This window comes from Lissotriton helveticus, chromosome 9 (assembly GCF_964261635.1).
Source record: "Lissotriton helveticus chromosome 9, aLisHel1.1, whole genome shotgun sequence".
NCBI classification, from domain to species: Eukaryota; Metazoa; Chordata; class Amphibia; order Caudata; family Salamandridae; genus Lissotriton; species Lissotriton helveticus.
Window position 1 is genome coordinate 562,514,223 of NC_136070.1, and position 18,622 is coordinate 562,532,844.

General features: G+C 44.1%; 1 protein-coding gene across 2 annotated transcripts in view; it reads left to right on the forward strand.

Annotated features, from left to right (window-relative positions):
- The window catches only part of MAP4K2 (mitogen-activated protein kinase kinase kinase kinase 2), a 365,575-nt gene that overhangs the window by 130,427 nt on the left and 216,526 nt on the right, over positions 1 to 18,622 (forward strand). For both annotated transcript variants that reach the window (XM_078660469.1, XM_078660470.1), the window contains exons 5-9: positions 2,389 to 2,444; positions 4,048 to 4,095; positions 4,211 to 4,253; positions 16,745 to 16,817; positions 17,503 to 17,634. In XM_078660469.1, the coding sequence (XP_078516595.1) occupies positions 2,389 to 2,444; positions 4,048 to 4,095; positions 4,211 to 4,253; positions 16,745 to 16,817; positions 17,503 to 17,634 (352 nt within the window). The remainder of the gene's footprint in view (positions 1 to 2,388; positions 2,445 to 4,047; positions 4,096 to 4,210; positions 4,254 to 16,744; positions 16,818 to 17,502; positions 17,635 to 18,622) is intronic.

Below are 18,622 nucleotides of genomic sequence, written 5' to 3' on the forward strand. Positions count from 1 at the left end.
TGCACAAAATACATAAACTTGCACCATACCTTCTAAAAACATTTGACACTTGTGCCTTGTTACCTTAGCACGTCGTTTAAATGTCACCCGACACAATATATCATATGAAGTGTCACACATCTTAAAATAATGAGTTGAAGCGCACCGCGAACACTACATACATTAGTGTCCACAAACACTAGATGCTCCATTTCCAAGGCGCATGCGCGTAATAAACACACTGCGCAGAAGCGCGCCATGAACATTTTGTTCATTTGGGTCGAATGAGCTCTGAGACAAGTGAAGTCTAGGGCGCATGTGCATAGTGCTTACGTCTTTAGCGGATGCATGCGCACATAAACAACAGCGCGTCTTCTATGATGATCCCACCCTGATTACTACCACGCATGAGTCAAGTATGCAGAGTCTCTACATGACGCGAATGCGCTCCTTTCTTACAGCGCGATCTTTGGCATCACACGCCCACTTATGCACAGCTTAAGCTCGTTAATCAATCTACTTGGGTATAAAAAGACAGGCGCGCCGCCCTGCCAGTTACCTCCACTCCCTCTCGGATGTTGGTGTAGAGGTACCGACGGACAGGTAGGACGCCCCATTCTTGCCCCAGTGAGCTCGCTAATTTTCCTTTTGATTTTGAGAATTCTTATACTTACCATTTTTCTGATATTCGTGTACATTGCATTGCCACATAATTTAAGCTCAAAACCTACCCTTCCATCATGCTTGTCCTGTATGGCCAGCCCCATTTGTTCAGTTGAGGTTGAATCTCCTTTTTATAACTAGGTTTTGTCAGTGCTAACTTGGAAACATGTAACCAATTGGACTACATTACCCCTGATTTTTCTGAGGTCTTTCAAAATTGTTTCCATTCTGACAGAGCGGGGCCTCCCTATTCCCGAGTGGGTGACCGGGTGAGGTGAGGCACACTCCCACATAACGTTGGGTAAGTGTTGAAAGTTAAAAAAAAAATTTTTTGTGTGATCTACATACACTAATCCAGTAATATTATTAACAATTGCTGTGTTACGGGGAGACCTTCTCCACCGCATTGTTTGTATGCCTGTTGTTTTTTCATTTTACATGCTACGAATTGTACACTTCTCTCCTTGTTTTAGGAAACACGGTATGATTGGATCATCACCAGTATACATCTGGGCTCAGAGTAACTGGTAGGATTTATCCATTATTTACAGTGCACAAATTCACAGTTGTTGTAAATCTACTTTACTTCAATTTGCAGTCGCAGTATTCACTAGGTCCTGAAGAAAGCTAGGACCATTATGTCCATCTAGCTGAAACATGTCGACCACACCACACCGTGCCTTGATGTAGTTATTCTTTCAAAACTACTGGGCTGTGTTTTTAGATTTGACCTTAGTACCATACCTATTAAACTTATTTTTGGTCCTTAGAGTCAATTTTAGTTTCACGTTCACCTCTCACGCGCACTGCACTCCATTGGCATCACCAGTGAAGCACTGTGGTCTAAGATTACATCAACAAAATCCATCTTTACACTTGTCTAGGTGCCTTGATCAAGCATTGGATTTATGATATATCTCCCACGTGACGATACTCCACCAGATGGGTGGGCTGATGGGAACTTTTCCTAGCCCAGTGCTATCACCACAGTGTTGTTAATGGTTTTTTGACTCAACATGGCATACCTACAATAATTCTGACCAGGCCACTTTCTTGTGTTTTGATAATACTGGTGCAAGTCAATACAGTAATACTGGTGCAAGTCAATACAGTAATACTGGTGCAAGTCAATAGGGTAATACTGGTGCAATCGGTGAGACAGTTCCTGGGCAAGTCAATGAGGCAAGACTGAGGTAAGCCAAAACGGTCTTAATGTAGCAAGTCAATGAGCTGTTAACTGTAGGTGAAAGCGAATTAAAAATTATTGGGAATGTCAATGAGACAATGTTCGATCAAGACAATATTATGATACGAGAGCATTGTATTAGTATTTTAGAGCTTTTTCTATCTCTGTTTGGCCCCCTTCTTTATCTTTCTCACCAGTCTTCTCCCTGTCTCTTTCTCTATCCTGTCCCTCCCCATATCTATATCCTTAACCCTCTCGTCTGCCCTATTTCTCTTCATACTCCCTTACTCACTGCTTCATCTGTCTTTCAGTCTATGTTTTTCTTTCTCAGTTTTCGTAATCTCCACTAGTTGATTGGCCATCTTTTCATCTTTTCCTCCTCTGCCCACCTCTCCATTTTGCCTTTCCCATTGTTTCTTCCCTTTCTTTTGTACTAATCTCCTCATCTTTGTATCCCTCTTCTTCCTTTATTTATTTTCATTGCATCTTTTCTTGTGCTTGTTCTATATACTTTAGTAATAGTACCATTATTAACTCAACTTCTATACCTTATTTTTCAGCCACTGGTCCATTGGGTGAGCGGCAGATTGCATACGTCTGCAGGGAGACACTCAAGGTGTGTACGGGGATGAATTGCATAAACAAGTTTATTTCTCTTCTTAAAACTAGAGAAGGGGTAAGCAAGTGACAGGGGATCTCCAACCTTTTCCAATTGTTTCAGCTTCTGCCTACACAACTCTGGTGTAGCAAGGCCAGAATCAGTGGAAGTTTCCCTTGTGTTCACACATGGGGTACAGCACGTGCAGAGGCCATGCATTTTGGAACATAAACAGAAAAAGTTCAATCTTGTTTATTAGCTTCTGCATACTCCTTCCTCTCAACCAGAGGAGAGGAGTGGAGGGAGGGAGGAAAAGGAGTTGGCCTAACGGCTAGGGCGGTCGACCTCGAATCTGGGGAACTGGGTTCGAGTCTCGGCAACAACGCTGAACATCCTGTGATTCTGGGCAAATCACTTAATCTCCCCGTGCCTAATAAATAAATAAATGAATGTGTCCTCATGTAACACAACTGGTGCTATGTAAAGCGCTATAATACCCGATTGGGTCAAGTTTGCGCTATATAAAACTCTGTAAAAAAACAGAGTTGGGCAGCATGGACACAGCAATTGCAAGCTTCTGGCATGCACAGAGCAGGAACAGCACAGTCAGCAGGCAAGCTTCTCTCACAGAGAATTGGTTTAGCAATGCCAGTAGCAGTGCATGCTTCCCTCACACAGAATAACAGCAGTGGAACACTATCAGCAGTGAGTGCAAGATTCCTTTGCAGAACAATTAATGCACATGTAGTACCAGTGCAAGCTTCCATCACACACAACAGGTATAAAACAGGGATCTGAAGAGCAAACCAAACTGTAAATAACAGAACAGGGACCTCACTGACCAAGCAGCAATAAGCCTCCCTCACACATGTACAGGCAGCAGCAGTGCATGCGTCCCTCATACATACAGAGAGGTACAGTATGGGCAAAAGAAGTGTGAATTTCACTTCCAATCATAGAAGAGGTACAGACTCTTGACTGGCATCACAAGCTTCGCTTGCTCACTAAACGACTATATAGCACATGCAGCGACTGAACAAATGTCCCTCCCATGCACTTCCCCCACACACAAATTGGTAAAACATTTGCAACAGTAGTGCATGCTTTCCACATACAGAGCATGAATGGCTTGATTTACTGCATTGCAATCTACACGTAGACAGGCAAAACTACTAGAGAATGTGCAGTAGGACAAGCTTCGCTCAAACAATAAAATGGGTACCTGGGCATCAGCAGAGCAAATGCACTTCCAACAAACATAAGATGCAACAGTGAGAGCACCAGTGCATGGCTTAAGCAGATCTACAACAGGTGGTGTGTGGATACGTGCTACACATGCTTTCCCCACCCTCAGATCATATAAAACCTGGAAAGTAGCAGTGTAAGCTTGAAATTGTGCCCCAGGCCTCTGGGGACCGGGTGATAGGGTGTGAGCGGTGGACAAATTGAAGTTCGAGGCCATTTTTACCCTTGCTTTTTCTGGGATACTTGCCAAAGCTCCTCCATTGAAAGTGAATGGGCTTTTCTTTGGTACAGGACCAGACTACCAAAGCCATTTTCCTCCAAAATGGGTTGGGCTTAGCATTCTTCCTCATACTAAGGTTGTATTTCTCATTTCCAGGGTCTGCATTACTTGCATGCGAAGGGGAAGATGCACCGTGACATAAAGGTCAGTAACAATTAATTGAAAGAGCACTAAAATATGGTACCGAAGGATGGACTAAGTGGTTGCGAAAGAGAAGCTCTGGCTCTGACATCTGTTTCGCTTCCTCTTTATGTTTTAGGGAGCAAATATCTTGCTCACGCACGATGGTGAGGTGAAGCTTGGTGAGTACTTCTGTCTTCTCCCTTCTGCTCAATCCCCAATTCACTCTCCATTCCCAATCTGTTCCACTTTATGACTCGTTAATTCCCCTCATTCTGACCCTCTGCCACACTTGCTTCTACTTCCTTACCTGAACCTACCATATATTAAAAAAAATATTTGTTTAATTGAATTCTTTATTAAGATTTGGATCTCTAATGAGGGCCACTTTAAAATGTGACAAAGTATAAAAGATAATCACAGATCTAAACAGGATAGACACATTACATATTTAAGTCCTTTACCATCCTTATATGTATCTGTGACTCTTTATCACTTTGTTCTTTCCTCCCCCAATTTCACTGCAAGAAGCAAACTCACTTGTATGTCATGCTACGTTTCCTACCTGCTTTTAAGGTGTGCATAAGGATGAGAGATTACCATTTAATGCTCCCAGTGCGCTTTTAAAACCGTTTTTCCACCTCCACCTAAACGGTTTTGAATATGATAGCCTTTCTAGGAAGACTTCTACCATTTCTATCCTTCAAGATGCCCTGTGTACACAATTCTGAAATCCACAACTAAACATATGTCTTAGCCTATAGGATATAATAATCTACCAAGATTGCATGTCCCTGTTGTTTTTGCTTACAAATAATACGGATATATTTTTTGTCTAGCTAACATCGTATTCCCCCCCGCCATTCCATAAAGCTCACTTTTTACCAGAGGACCACAATCACATGTGTCATTTTTATTTATGAGCCCCTGAATTTAGACAACAAACATCAGAACAATATGTTTCTTTGGATCTGCATTCCTTGGGCTAGAAAGATGACCATTTAAGCTAATAACACTTTAAGAACTGGTAGCATTCACCGGCAGTCAACTGTTCCATAGGCCCTGGTCGCTTCTGCTGTCTCCGTTTTGCTGTGCGTCCATTAACTTCAGATGGACCACCGCTGACAAAATCGGCCTACCACAGACAGAATTTTCTGAGGGCTCTACTGGTAGGTGTGCTAACTTTAAGAGAAAGAGAGAAAACGGGTTGCATTTTATGGGAAGCAAGGAGAGCGAACCAGTAGGACACAGATATGGGAAGCAAATTGTTGAATGTGCCACAGAAAGACATGGCAAAGTCGCAGTAGATGGATACGTCGGAAAGGGGGGATCCGCATGCTTTTTCTTGGGAAGCAGGCAGAACTGTAAGGTACATAGAAGGTGTGGATGAGTGGGGAAATCATGATCACCCTTCTCCTTCCATTTAAGACCCCAAAAGACAGTCCATTGCAGCACTAGGACTTCTCGTGTTCCCCTGCAACAAAAATGTAGGCCCCAGCTCTGCTACAGCGGACCTCCCCTATAATCCTTCCACATCTAAATGTAGTACTTCTTCTCATAATGTGCCATCATAATATGTACTGAACAACCGTATTGCTAAAATGTCACTCATATCAGTCCAGATCACTGGATGCAGGTGGATTCAGCGCAAATCTGCTTTCACACCTTGCAACAGAAATGTCTGCTTTAGCATGGTGGTGCGCCCTGAAGAAAAATGTTTTTATCCAGTCATATTTTCAGAACATTTGGATTTGTAATTATCTTTTACAGGTTGAGAAAGCAGCGGCATATGTTAAAAGGAAAATTAGTTGCTAGTCCAAGAAAATAGCATCAGTGCTCCTTTAGTTCATTGAACAAATAAAATAGTTAATTGCTGAAGAAGCCTGAGACAGTAACTTTGATGCTAGTGGTCAGTCTCCAATCACGCCCAGTGGAAGAGGAATCAAGATAAGAAATGAGAAGTTTGACAGGTTTGAGTTTACAAAAGTAAATAGACATCCATTTCATTTGCACTAATTAAGTTTCAGAATGTGAGATGTCCTCAAGTGGCAATACCCTTCGATGGAGTGAATGACAGTGCTGGTGAATGAAGATACTGGTAAAAGCTACCAGATCTGCTAGTGGTCTGAGGTACATGCTTACCAGAGAGGTAATCAAGATGGATCCCTGAGGTACCCCACAAGTCATGGGGCTTGACCTGTAGGTACGCATCTGCAGGAACTGAATTCACCCTCTAAAAAATTAGGAGAATCACTTTGGAACCCACCCTCTCAAATCTTCCAAACTCATTTGAGTGGAGAGATTGTTGATCTGGGCCGCACGGTCGATTTCATTGAAATCCCATGAGAGATAAAGGAGGGCACCTGAACAGGCTTCCACAACAGCCACCAGCTCATGGCACTGCTAGTCACCTGGAGAGTAGCAGCCTCAGAGCTATGCCATGGATGTGAATCAAATTGATAACATCAAGGTAGTTCTGCGGTAGATGTAAAGAAAGCAAATGTTTCTCCACTCAAGGAGCATGCAGAAGCAGGGCTGGTTAAAATGGTTCAAAATTAGCAAGACAGAGGACTTTTAAAATTATACCATCTATCAACGTGTTGAAAATTATTGCTCAGTAACCAATGAGAAAGAATGACCTAGATTATAACAGCAGGTAAAGAATCGTCAGTGCACATTTCACCTTCAGAGAGGAAAAACAGGTTTTGAATGTTTCTCAACTAAGCCTTACAGTTATGCTTTTGTTTTAACTTTGTTCATCAGCGGAGAAAACAATTCCACTCTTCCTTGCCAGTTTTACAGAGGCAGAAATTCCCCTTTCCATTCCTCCAGGGTATCGCGTACGGGTATACTGCAGTACTGTGAATTTATAATATCAAGTGCTGTGCATCTGGACCGTCTCGGCCCCCAAAGCAAGTCTAGGCTCCAGAGAAGCGTTGACAACAGGGTCCTGAGCCGTAACATTGAGAAACGTGATCTCGGCTCTGAGAAATGACCCACCTCAGAGTGGAGGTAAACTCTGAACTGAACTTGAAAGCCTGTACCAACCTCAATGCTGAGTGACCCCCACAACACCAGAAGAGCGAGGCGAGCAGCCTAACATGAAGCAGAGGAGAATTTACATAGACCCTATGGCAAGACATATTTTAGCTGATCCACCACAACCTACCCCACTATGCCAGCCTTAAGCCAAGAGGCTGCGAATCATATTCATGGAGGCAGTATCTAAAGAACTCAATCCCTATCCCCGTCCTTAAAAAGCTTATGCATTTGGAGCAAAGCCAAACACCAGCACATCACCTGCACAATCCCAGAAACCTCCACGCTCAGAGATTCAGAGCCTGATTCTGCGATGGATCTTCCAGACCCTTATGAAGAGCCTGTCCTGACATATAACGGAGACAACACTCAGCATGCTTAGTGTGTTGTTGCCCAATATCACTATTTCAAGCCAACTCTTATCTGATCATACCACCTTCTACCGAGCAGTAATCCAGCATGCAGCTGACTGTTACATGGTCAAACTCCATGTACTAGAGGAAGAGAAGGACTTCGTTATTGAAATGCTCTTGAAAACAAAATGGTCGGTGCCGTACTTGCCAATGTTGAAAAGCATGTTGATATGCTCAACTGAGAACTTTAAAACCCAGAGAAAACCAAGTTGGTCACACCATGGATCCAGAAAAAGTATAGGGCAACGCCAGAGGACCCCCTGTGTACAACGGGGACCAAGTTTCAACCAATTCACTGGTAGTCCATACTGCTCAAAAAAGGGTTTTCACCAGGGATACATGGACTCCCCTCCATCTGACAAAGAGAGATAGCATGTTGAAACTGCTGGCAAAAGGGTAGCTGTGGGTGCTGACACTCAGTGCGCATAGCCAACTTGATTGGGCTACGGTCTCGATATGAGAAGAACCATTGAGAACAGATGCAGCAGCTGGTAAAACACATTCCAGATGCATACAAGAAGCATAGAAAGAAGCTCATCGAGAAGGGGAAGACTGTCATCGCCAAATCTGGTGTGCCCTGATGGAGCTGACACTGCCTCACAACACAATAACACTAATGTTCGCCACCCAAGACATGGCTGGTTGAGAATCTCTGAATTCCAACCAGTAGTCCAGCAGCAACTTCTGAGTGTAATTTAGAAAACACTTTTTCGGGCCTTGGGTGGGCTAAAAGCTCAGGCACTTCAAAATGAGCCCACAATATCAGGGTTTTAGACACAACTAGTGCAAGTTTCAGCTAAGTCAGCTGCAACAGCCTATTCAGTAGGGTCGGCCTTTCAAGTCCTACTCTGTACAAGTCATCAGGGGCAAGAGGCGCAGTAAGGCCTGTGGTGCCCAAACCAGGGGCACCTCTTCCTCAATGCAATGACCTTCCACATATTCTCCCCAATCACACAACACCTGTTGGAGGACTAATAAGGTTACATCTTCCCCAGTGGAGAGAAATAGCCATGGGCAAGTGAGTACTTTCCATTATTGCGCATTGCTTTTGCAGAGAGTTTCAAAAGGAAGCGATAAAATCAGTGAAGGTGTTTACTCCTGGTAGTTTATAATCTCAGAGAAAGACCGGAAGCTGTGGCCAATCCTTGAAAGCCTGCTGCTCAGACCACTTCAAAATGACAACTGTACAAAGACATCATTCCACTGCTCTGCATCAAGGACTACATGGTAACCCTTGACCTAAAGGCGCATACTTCATCATCTTTTTAAATAAACAAAAAGGAAGTGTAGAGGTAATGGTGATAGAATCACCCTCCCTGGATACATATATAAACAATGGGATTCTATCAATGTGGTAAAGAAAATTATCGGTTTGGTTTTTCTGCTTTTTGTGAAGAAAGGTGGGTGAAGGGCCTGTCCTTTGTCAATGGCAAAGGCAAGCACTATGTGTTTTTAAAATACCCCTCACACACTAAGAATCCCTTAGTGTCATGCTTCATCATAGGGGTCTTCCCGTCCCTCTACGGGGCGGGGCGTGCTGCGACCTACGAACTACGCGGGAGCACTTAGTTTTTGTGGGAATAGGCTATGTGAGGTGTGAAGGAAGTGTGGGTGATGAGGGATGTGTAGGGACTTATGAGTAGGAATAAAAAAGGCTTTAAAAATGTCCTGGCTAGTAGAAAAAAAATATTTTATTCGCTTCTCTAGCTGAAAATATTAAAGTAGGGTTGGTAGTAGAGCTGTGATGCGCCCTACTTGGTCGACATGTTTCGTAAACTGTCCCCTACTGTTCACTCATCAGGACCTAAGGTAGTCCCTACTAAAAAATCATTCAAGTAACTCACTTGGTTGTATGCCTATTGTCCTAAAATAAAGTAGCAAAAATCGGCTACTCTATTTATTATGAGGGTTTGAATGGACCCTTTTATTCAGAAAAAGGGACCTGATTCGGTCTATCGATGTGAAATCTAGCGTGCCCCATGAGCCAGCATCAAGGGTTGTCCTTGCGGTCAATCACCGCCGAGAAAAATGTCCTCATTCCTGCCTCTGTGCTGCTCCGTGGGATCATCATCACCATCCATCTGGCCCACCACTAGTGTCTCCGGTTTGTGGTAAGTGGAAAGCATTACCAGTTTAAAGTGCTACCAGTTAGGATCAGGACAGTCTCATACGTGTCCACAACATTTCTGCCCATGGTTGCAATGCACCTTCTCTGCAGTGCTATTCATGTATTCCCATTCCTGGATGACTCTCTGATAAAGAGCAACAGCTGAGAGCAATACCTTATTCACGCTCATCAAGCAGTTTCTTTTTTATACACATTAGGGTACATGGTCAATGCCAAAAACAACCGTAGCTCTATGTACCCAACTAATAAAACCATTCTTGGGAGTCATCCTGAAAGCAGTAACAGGCAAAGCCTGCCCCAACGTCGAGAGTGTGATGGCCTTTCAGAGACTGCTTCCTCTTTACTTGACATCATTTCCTCTGACAGTGAGCATGAGAATGAAACTCCTAGGAATGTTGCCATCTTTTTTGGCAATATTTCAAAGTGCTCAGTTGCAGATACACCTTCTGCATGAGTGCCTTGCTATACAGTGGTCCCAAGTGGCAAGTAAGTGAGAAGATCAAGTGCTGGTGGATCCCAGAATTCAGCAGAAACTGTTATTTTGGAACACAAGAACTTGTTAATGGGCAGGTCCTTCTTGACTCTCAGCCACAAGTGACCATGAACACAGGTGCGACCCTGACAGGGTAGGGAGCCCATCTAGGCCAGCTGAAAAACCAGGGCCAATGGTCTCTTCAGCATGTACTGGAACTATTGGCAATTCAGTTGGCTCTCTAAGTATTTTACAAAGTAATTCAAAACCAGACAGTGCTCATTTGTACAGACGACATGAACACAATATGTAATACCTTAAAAAACAAGGACACACACCGAACTCATCGCAGGCTGGTTCAGACAATCTGGCATTGGAACATTCACAATTGAGTCATTTTCCTGGCTGAACACCTCCCCAGAGTAGACAATTACTCTGTGGACCTGATCAGGAGGGTGCATCAGCAACAACACAAATTGGCGATCAACCACCATGTTCTTCAGCAATACTTCCATCGCTGGGAAACACAGCGATCAACCACCCACGAGAATGCAAAATGCCAAAGCTTCACTTCCAAGTATCCGCATCAACAGTCCACGGGTAATGATCTTTGAGAGAACTGGTCAGGTTTTTTGTGTATGCTTTCCCCTTGCTAGCACTAACATACATTGTTGGGAAAATAAGGCAGGCTTCTATGAGGATAATTCTTAAAGAACCAACCTGAACAAGACTGTCATGGTACAGTTTCTGGAAATGTTTGAGTGCACATAGCGGCTGCCTCTGTATGACAGCCTCATCACACACTATTAAGGTCGGCTACAACACCCCAGCTTCAGGGCATTACATTTTGTGATTTGGCACCTAAGGCCTTAGGGTGTGGGTATTTTCAAATTCTGGAAGAGTGCTTGCTAGTGCTTAAGGAGGCCAGTAAGCCCTCAACAAGGGCTTGTTACACAGTCGTGCAGATGAGATTTTTTCACATTTGCACTAGTTTCAGGAAGCAGACTGTACAGGCCTCTAGCAAGATATTACCTGTTGGTTGCTCCACTTACATTTGGCAATGGTAGCATATACTTCAATCAGGGTACATTTAGCCGATGTGACATTTTACTTACAAAAACGACAACACAAATAAATATTTATAAATACTGGTGATATGGAAGATCTAAAAATAATAATTTCTGCAAGAGCCCCACCAGCTCCCTCATATGAACTCAACATTGTTTTTTACTAAGCTCATGGGTCCAACATTTGCCCCATTACACTAATGCCCATTGCAGTTTCTTTTATAGAAGGTGGCCTTCCTCATTGTATAGTTAGTGAACTACAAGCTCTGACAATGGAGAATCTATGTATTCAAGTGCATAAAGAACAAGTCGTCCTTAAAACAAATCTACCTTAGGTTGTCACCTTCTCGCGCCCTAAAAGACCTTACTAACTTTAAATGTCATAAGAGCACTCATGTACTATATCGACCATCCTAAATCATTTTGAAAGACAAAGCAATTCGTGGTAGCTTTTGGCACGTACCCTTAAGGGTATTTTTCCAGAGTAGCCTTGCTAGATGGAAACGCAGGCCACACTCTGTGTCCCACAATGGGTAATATCCCACTGGGGACACATATAAAGCTATAACGTGGTTTACCATTCACACTTTTACCAAACATTGTCTGGGCATTCATGCCACCAAGAAGCACAAGTCAAGCAAACTGTCCTTACAAATGTGTCCCAAATGTCTTCGGCTACAGCTCTCAAGACACTGGTTTAAGAAGAGGGACTTCTTGCTTTTTAGTCTATGATATACATGTGATCTACAGCTCCACATGCTGCAAACGTAAAGCATTCTTGCCTGTAAAAACTGGTTTGCTACTTGTATGAATGAATGAATGAAAAAAATGTATAGTGCGCTACTAAAACCCGAAGGCATCAAGGCGCCTAACAAAACAGATCAAGACATAGAAAGACAGAGCACAACTACGAGTATGACTTCGCAAAAAGCCGAGTTTTCAGAGCCTTTCTGAATGACTGCATGGTGGGAAGGGACTTAAGATCCCCCGGAAGAGCGTTCCACCACTTAGGTGCGAGAGTGGAGAAGGCTTTGCCACCCCATTTAGCTCTACGAATACGGGGCACTGATAAAAGAGATTTGTCGCTAGAGCGTAGATTCCTCGAGGGGCTATAGGGAGACAGGATGGATCCGATCCCAGTGGCACTACCTCTGGCCAAAGCCCCATAAGTCAAGCACAATATTTTAAAGAGGATCCGGTCTTCAACGGGGAGCCAGTGTAGTGATTTTCTGGCGGATGTGGCCGAGGCACGTCTAGGCAGGTCTAAAACAAATTTGGCCGCCACGTTCTGGACCACTTGTAAACGCTGTAGCAGACCCTTGTTTAGTCCTGCATACAGCGCATTACAATAGTCCAGACGGGAGCCAATAAGTGCAATCACTATCTGTTTTCTGGCCTGCTGAGAGAGATAGTGTCTGATCTTCCTCAGTACATGGATAATACCCCAACAGGTTGAGACTGTCCTATTGACCTGTTGGCGCATGCTGAGGGTGGGGTCAATCAGAACTCCTAGATTTTTAGCTGATATAGCAGGGACAGGACAGGCTCCCAGAGAGTCCGGCCACCAATCCGCCGACCATGTCTCTTCCTTTCCTCCGAACACCATGACCTCCGTCTTCTCCCCGTTTAATTTCAATGAATTGTGAATCATCCATTGAGCGACTGCCTCCATGCAAGATCTAAAGTTGGAGGCAGCCGAACTGGCCGACTGGGAGAGAGAGACGAGGATCTGGGTGTCGTCGGCGTAGGAGACTACCTCCATCCCAAAAGATCTTATGAGTCTGGCAAGTGGGGTCACATAGATGTTACAAAGGGTCGGGCTTAATGCCGACCCCTGAGGGACCCCACATTGCACAGACAGGGATGGAAATAAAAAGTCCCCCAGCTTCACCCTCTGCTCTCTCTGATCGAGGAAGGAGGTCAGCAAGCACAGGGCAGACCCCTCAACCCCAATCTCCCTCAGGCGAGAAGTTAAAACTGAGGGAGAAAGGGTGTCGAAGGCAGCTGTGAGATCTAGCAGGATCAGGAGGGTGGTCTGACCCCCATCCACTCGTGTGCGGATATTATCCAACACTATGGTGAGGGCAGACTCGGTGCTGTGTTCCCTCCTGAAACCATGCTGCGAGTGGTCCAGCTGACCTGAGCTTTCCACGAAGCTTGCAAGATGCTTATTCAGATGGATTTCCAGGATCTTCGCAGGAGCAGGGAGCAGTGAGATAGGGCGGAAGTTCTTTAACACCCCAGGATCGAGAGATGGTTTCTTGAGCAGCGGCTTTACCACTGCCCTCTTCCATTGCTGAGGGAGGATGCCGTCCCTCATAGCCCTGTTCATGATCTCAACAAGCGGGGGCAGGAGGGATTCCCTGCACTGCTTGAGGATCTTAAGCGGACAGGCATCTAAAGGGGAACCAGACCTGGTTTTATCCAGGAGGTTCTCTAGTTCCTGGAGGGAGAGGGGGGGAAAGGAGGTCAGGCGTTCCAATGGACAGTTCTCGAGGGAAGCTAATGCGGGAACAGAGGGGGCAGGGGGCTCAGAGGTTATAGACCTCTGTAGCTCTAAAGCTGAGTAGATATCCGCGATCTTGGTCTGAAAAAAGAGCGCTATGTTGTTACAAAGTAGCTGGGAGGCAATAACAGGATCTGGGATCTGCAGGGATGTCAGAGAGTCGACAATCTTGAAGAGCTCTTTTGGGGAGGAGAGTGAAATGGTAAGAGCAGTGAAATATTCCTGTTTCACCCTTATAACCTCCGCCTTATAGCCCCTCAATAAGATCTTATGCGCCTCTTTATCCCTTAGATCCCAGCTGGTATGCCAAAGACGCTCCTGTCTCCTGACTCCTTGTCTAAGGAGTCTTAGGTGCTCAGAGAACCACGGAGCCGACGTTTTTTTCCTCGCCGAGTAACGCAGCCTGGCAGGGGCCAGTTCGTCAAATGCCATAGTAACAGCATTGTCAAACTTCGAGACCGCCAGATGGATATCTGCCTCCTGGGGAGTGGACAGACTAGAAATCCAGGGGGCAAGAGAGATATTAGAAATATTTTTAAAATTCCTCCTTGATTCCATTTTGCTCGGGACCTTTTCTTTCCTGTCTACGATCAGAGAGGTCACTTCAATCAGTACGGCGAAATGGTCCGACCAAGAGAGGGGAAGGGGGTCCTTTACAGTCAACCTGATGTCATTGGAGAAAACCCCATCAAGCGTATGACCAGCTTGATGGGTGGCTCCTCTCACCAGCTGAGACAGCCCACAGGAGGACAGGGCATCCAGCAGGGTGAAAGTATCACTAACCAGCACCTTCTCTAAATGAAAGTTCAGGTCACCCAGGACTGTTAGATGTTCACGGCCAAAGTAAGGTTCAAGGATGTGAAATAACTGTTGCCCAAAATCAGCTCTAGGGCCGGGAGGACGATAAATCAGAATCCCGTTAAATGGGGATTCATGAACACCTTTTAGGGAGAAATAGAGGGCCTGAAAGTTGTCCTGAGGGTCTGTTATGGGTAAGGTGTAACATAGAGAACTATCCTTATAAAGGATAGCCAACCCTCCTCCTACTCGCCCTATTCTGTCCATCCGGGCCAGGAAATATCCCTCTGGTACTGCCTCAACAAGGTCTGGGCCAGACGAATCCTTTGCCCATGTTTCGGTGACGAATACCCATGGGGGCTTTCTGTCCAGCACAAAGTCCTTAAAGGCAATATTATGCTTAATAAGCGAGCGAGCATTAATGAGAAAGCCGTCTTCTCTCACAGTGCTGCCTCCATTGTTAGTATGGGGTCCCATAGGGTGAGGCGACAGAGGGGGACTAGTGCCTCCAGAACCCGCAAGGGAACACCCGCAAACTAGAGGATGTAGAAGATCCTCCGGTGAAAATTTATAGTAACAAGGGAGATGGGGAGGTTTAAGCCTAAGGAGATCATGGCTCAGGTACCTAATAGTCGTAGAAATGTCCTCGTAAAGACACGGCAACCAGCCGTCCAGCCCGTCCTCAGCGCGGACGGGCGCAGACAGGCTGGACTCTGGCGTGACTCCGGCGAGCTCACGTTGCGCGCGAACGCTGCGCGTAGACATGGCCGCCTTAAGTAGGTCACAGTCAACCCCTAGCACGCTAACCACCAATGGCGCCGCCGAGCGCGCAATAATTACCCCCAAGAAGGCGCTGCAAGTTCTCTACAAGTTCTGAACGAGTGAAGATGGACCCGCCAAGTGCGGTGCTCGAACCGATTATAGTGCAAGTGAGGGCCGAGTCATTACCTAAAAACAGGGTAAAATTAAACAATGACGAAATAAAATACGAAACGAGACTTGTAGTGCTGTAAATTCACATACACACTCCCATTTCCCTAAATGCGAGCTAAAGCTATGAAATTATAACATTAATCACTTTTTTTAATACAGTTTTTTCCTTTACACAAGAAAAGAAGGGCAGTCCTGATTCGCATCAGTACTCTTACTTATTCTCACTGTACGGGAAAACACAATATGATATAGAGTCTATTTCTTGGCACCCTGGTAGGTTTCGGGGGATGGATCACCTTGAAACCGGAATATCTGCTTTGAAGAAAAATGACCTGTAGCGTCCGTGCCAAACACCACATGGTAGAGGTGTGCAAATCATGTGAGTAGGCAGCACTGCATGCTACAGACTGATGGTTACAGGTAAGTAACATTTTCCTTGCTCGACGTGACAGAAATAGGCTGACTTCAGTGATTCAAGATTGTCTATTTTGTACTGGAGATATGATTTCTGAAGTGGAAATAATGCTTTAGGCAAGGCATCTGATTTAATCTGAATTGCCTCACATCAATCTACTTTAACCCGGTCTTTGAGCTAAATAAAATGTACCTCGGAGTTAAGACAAGTTCTCAGCAATATTCCAGTCCATTTATTTAGGGCCAGGGAGGAAGGTCGCCTGTTAAATTGGTCACTTAATGAAATTGTCGTTGATGAGCTCCATCTTAAGTTGTTGAGCCACAATGAGGCCTCTAGTTCTAAGCCTTCATCACCAAACAAGGATTTGCCATTTCTTCCTCGTCCGTCTTCCCATATCCAGTCCTTACCACTGAGGTTTGTCTCCAACTGCAGAACATATTCCCTAGCTGTCAAAAATAATGTCCCTAACATGGCCGCTATTTATCCAAACATCCCAAAACAGAGGAAACAGTGACATCACTTCCAGACAAAATACCAAGCAAAGTAAACACACAATAGAATGCGTAAATATAACATAATCAATCCCACCTCCAGCAGCTGGGGCGGGAGCCACGATTGTGTCAGGAAAGACCAGGGCTCAGAGTAATGAGGATTACCAGTAAGTAACCGGGACATTCTTCACAAGGAATAACCAGTGTCAGATTTGCACCTTTAGATGTCCTGTGCTGCTTTCACCAAGAAGGGCATGAAGACATGGCTTGATGCACAATTACCCTATTTGGGCTGAGCTCAGGAGCAATCTTGCAAATGAATAGAAATCTTAAATTGGACAGGGGGGTGGAAGTGCAGATAATTCTTTTGTTTTTACTAGCTGTTTTTGTTTATTTTCTTCTCCCTTTTAGCGGACTTTGGTGTTTCTGCAGAAATCACTGCATCAGTGGCCAAGAGGAAGTCGTTCATTGGGACACCTTACTGGTAAGTACAATGCTCACCCTTCCCCAGAATCACATTAAGCTCAATGAAATAGCGTAGAGGACTGAATACTTGCTGGAAGTATCTTCATGCAACTTGCAAATGAAAAGTGTGTAAACTTGTAGTCTGACTTTCCATTTCATCTTTTCAAGGTCGATAAACTGAGTACCATTTAGACCCTCACTACACGTCTGCAGGGAATAACACTCCACCCAATTTTTGATTTTATCAGTTGCACGAAAGAAATAAACCACCACATACTGGAATGTTAATTAAAGAACCCACAGGCTTTCTCTAATTCTGGGTACAGAAGCTTGTGATACCTGGAAATTAGAGGGAGGTACTGTGCGCATTTGTTAACCCTGGCCTCTATATCTCTCCCATCCAATTAACAAACATATCATATTTAAACCACTTATGATGTGTGTTACAGGATACTGTTTATTTTGTGGTGTGTTTTTTCCAAGTGCTCAATATTAAAAATATTATCACTTTATTTTGCCCCGTCTGCTGTTCCCAAATGAGCAGTCTTGCTCCTACATCATATCTCTGAGAATAGAAGCTAAGGAGATGACCAAATGAGAGTGTGATGATTTGTTTTCCTATCCTACTTCTTTTCTAACCTCTACATATCTGCTTGTCTCCTTGTTGAACATATATTCCTCCCTGTCTCCTCTGCTGTATGCAGGATGGCACCAGAGGTAGCCGCCGTGGAGAGGAAAGGTGGCTACAATCAGCTCTGTGACATTTGGGCCATAGGAATCACCGCTATCGAGCTGGCTGAACTCCAGCCACCTATGTTTGATCTTCATCCAATGAGGTAAGAGATATCGTTTGCTTCACCCACATATGCAAATGTTTGTCTACCGGCCACCCTTAACAACCATCTGAAGGCTTTTGTCATCCCATACTAAGTCAAGCTTACCAGGCAGTGCAAGCTGTCTGGTTGCAAAAAAACAACAATTGTTGGATTTCCAAGTTCTTACAGTGGACTTAAGGATGTAAAGGTTGCCCATTTCTTACCATTGATTGACTTTATTGTCAATATTATTTGCTTGCTTCTTATTCGATGGCTTGCCTTGACCATCGTGTGGTTGTCCTTCCCTTGAAGCATAGCCTTGTTACTTGTGTCCTTCAAGTGCACACTATTACCTACCAGCCACCCAATTCCATTTCAGAAGGTTTAGTCCTGTCAAATAGGTTATTTTGACAGGTCGAATTTGTAGTTTAAACCTAGGCTACTGGTGTCAAGCCTGCAGTTATGTTTACATTGTCACTGTGGTGGATAGTACAATGGATGTTGCAGTCCACTTGTCAGACCAGTGAAATGTATTAGAGACCTGTTATTCTTATTTTCTGTCTCATTCAATTAGACACAGTAATCAAAATACTTGAGAATAATGAAAAGCTACACGGATATTATGTTTGTAAAACAAAATTTCATTTTTATATATTTACTTAAAAAGGGTACTATTACAATAAATGAAAAGAATTAATCAAAAACACAAATGGACTCAGAAATAAATGAATTGTTCTACTCGTCCACCTATGCTACTGTCCACCCTTTATCAATAGGTAACAATGAATCCTGTGTTACTTCATACAATAATTCAAATTGTCTAAATAGTTGAAACTTAAAAGATGTGGACAAAAAAGTTGACGTTTCGGCCTTCTAGTTGTTACATCCTCAAGGCCATCTTCAGGACAATTCAAAATTGAGAGAGTAGAGACCCCGTGTGAAAGATACAACAATTATCATGTTACCTTTCAAAACTAAAAAACATTTTAAATTTAAAATCATATACCGT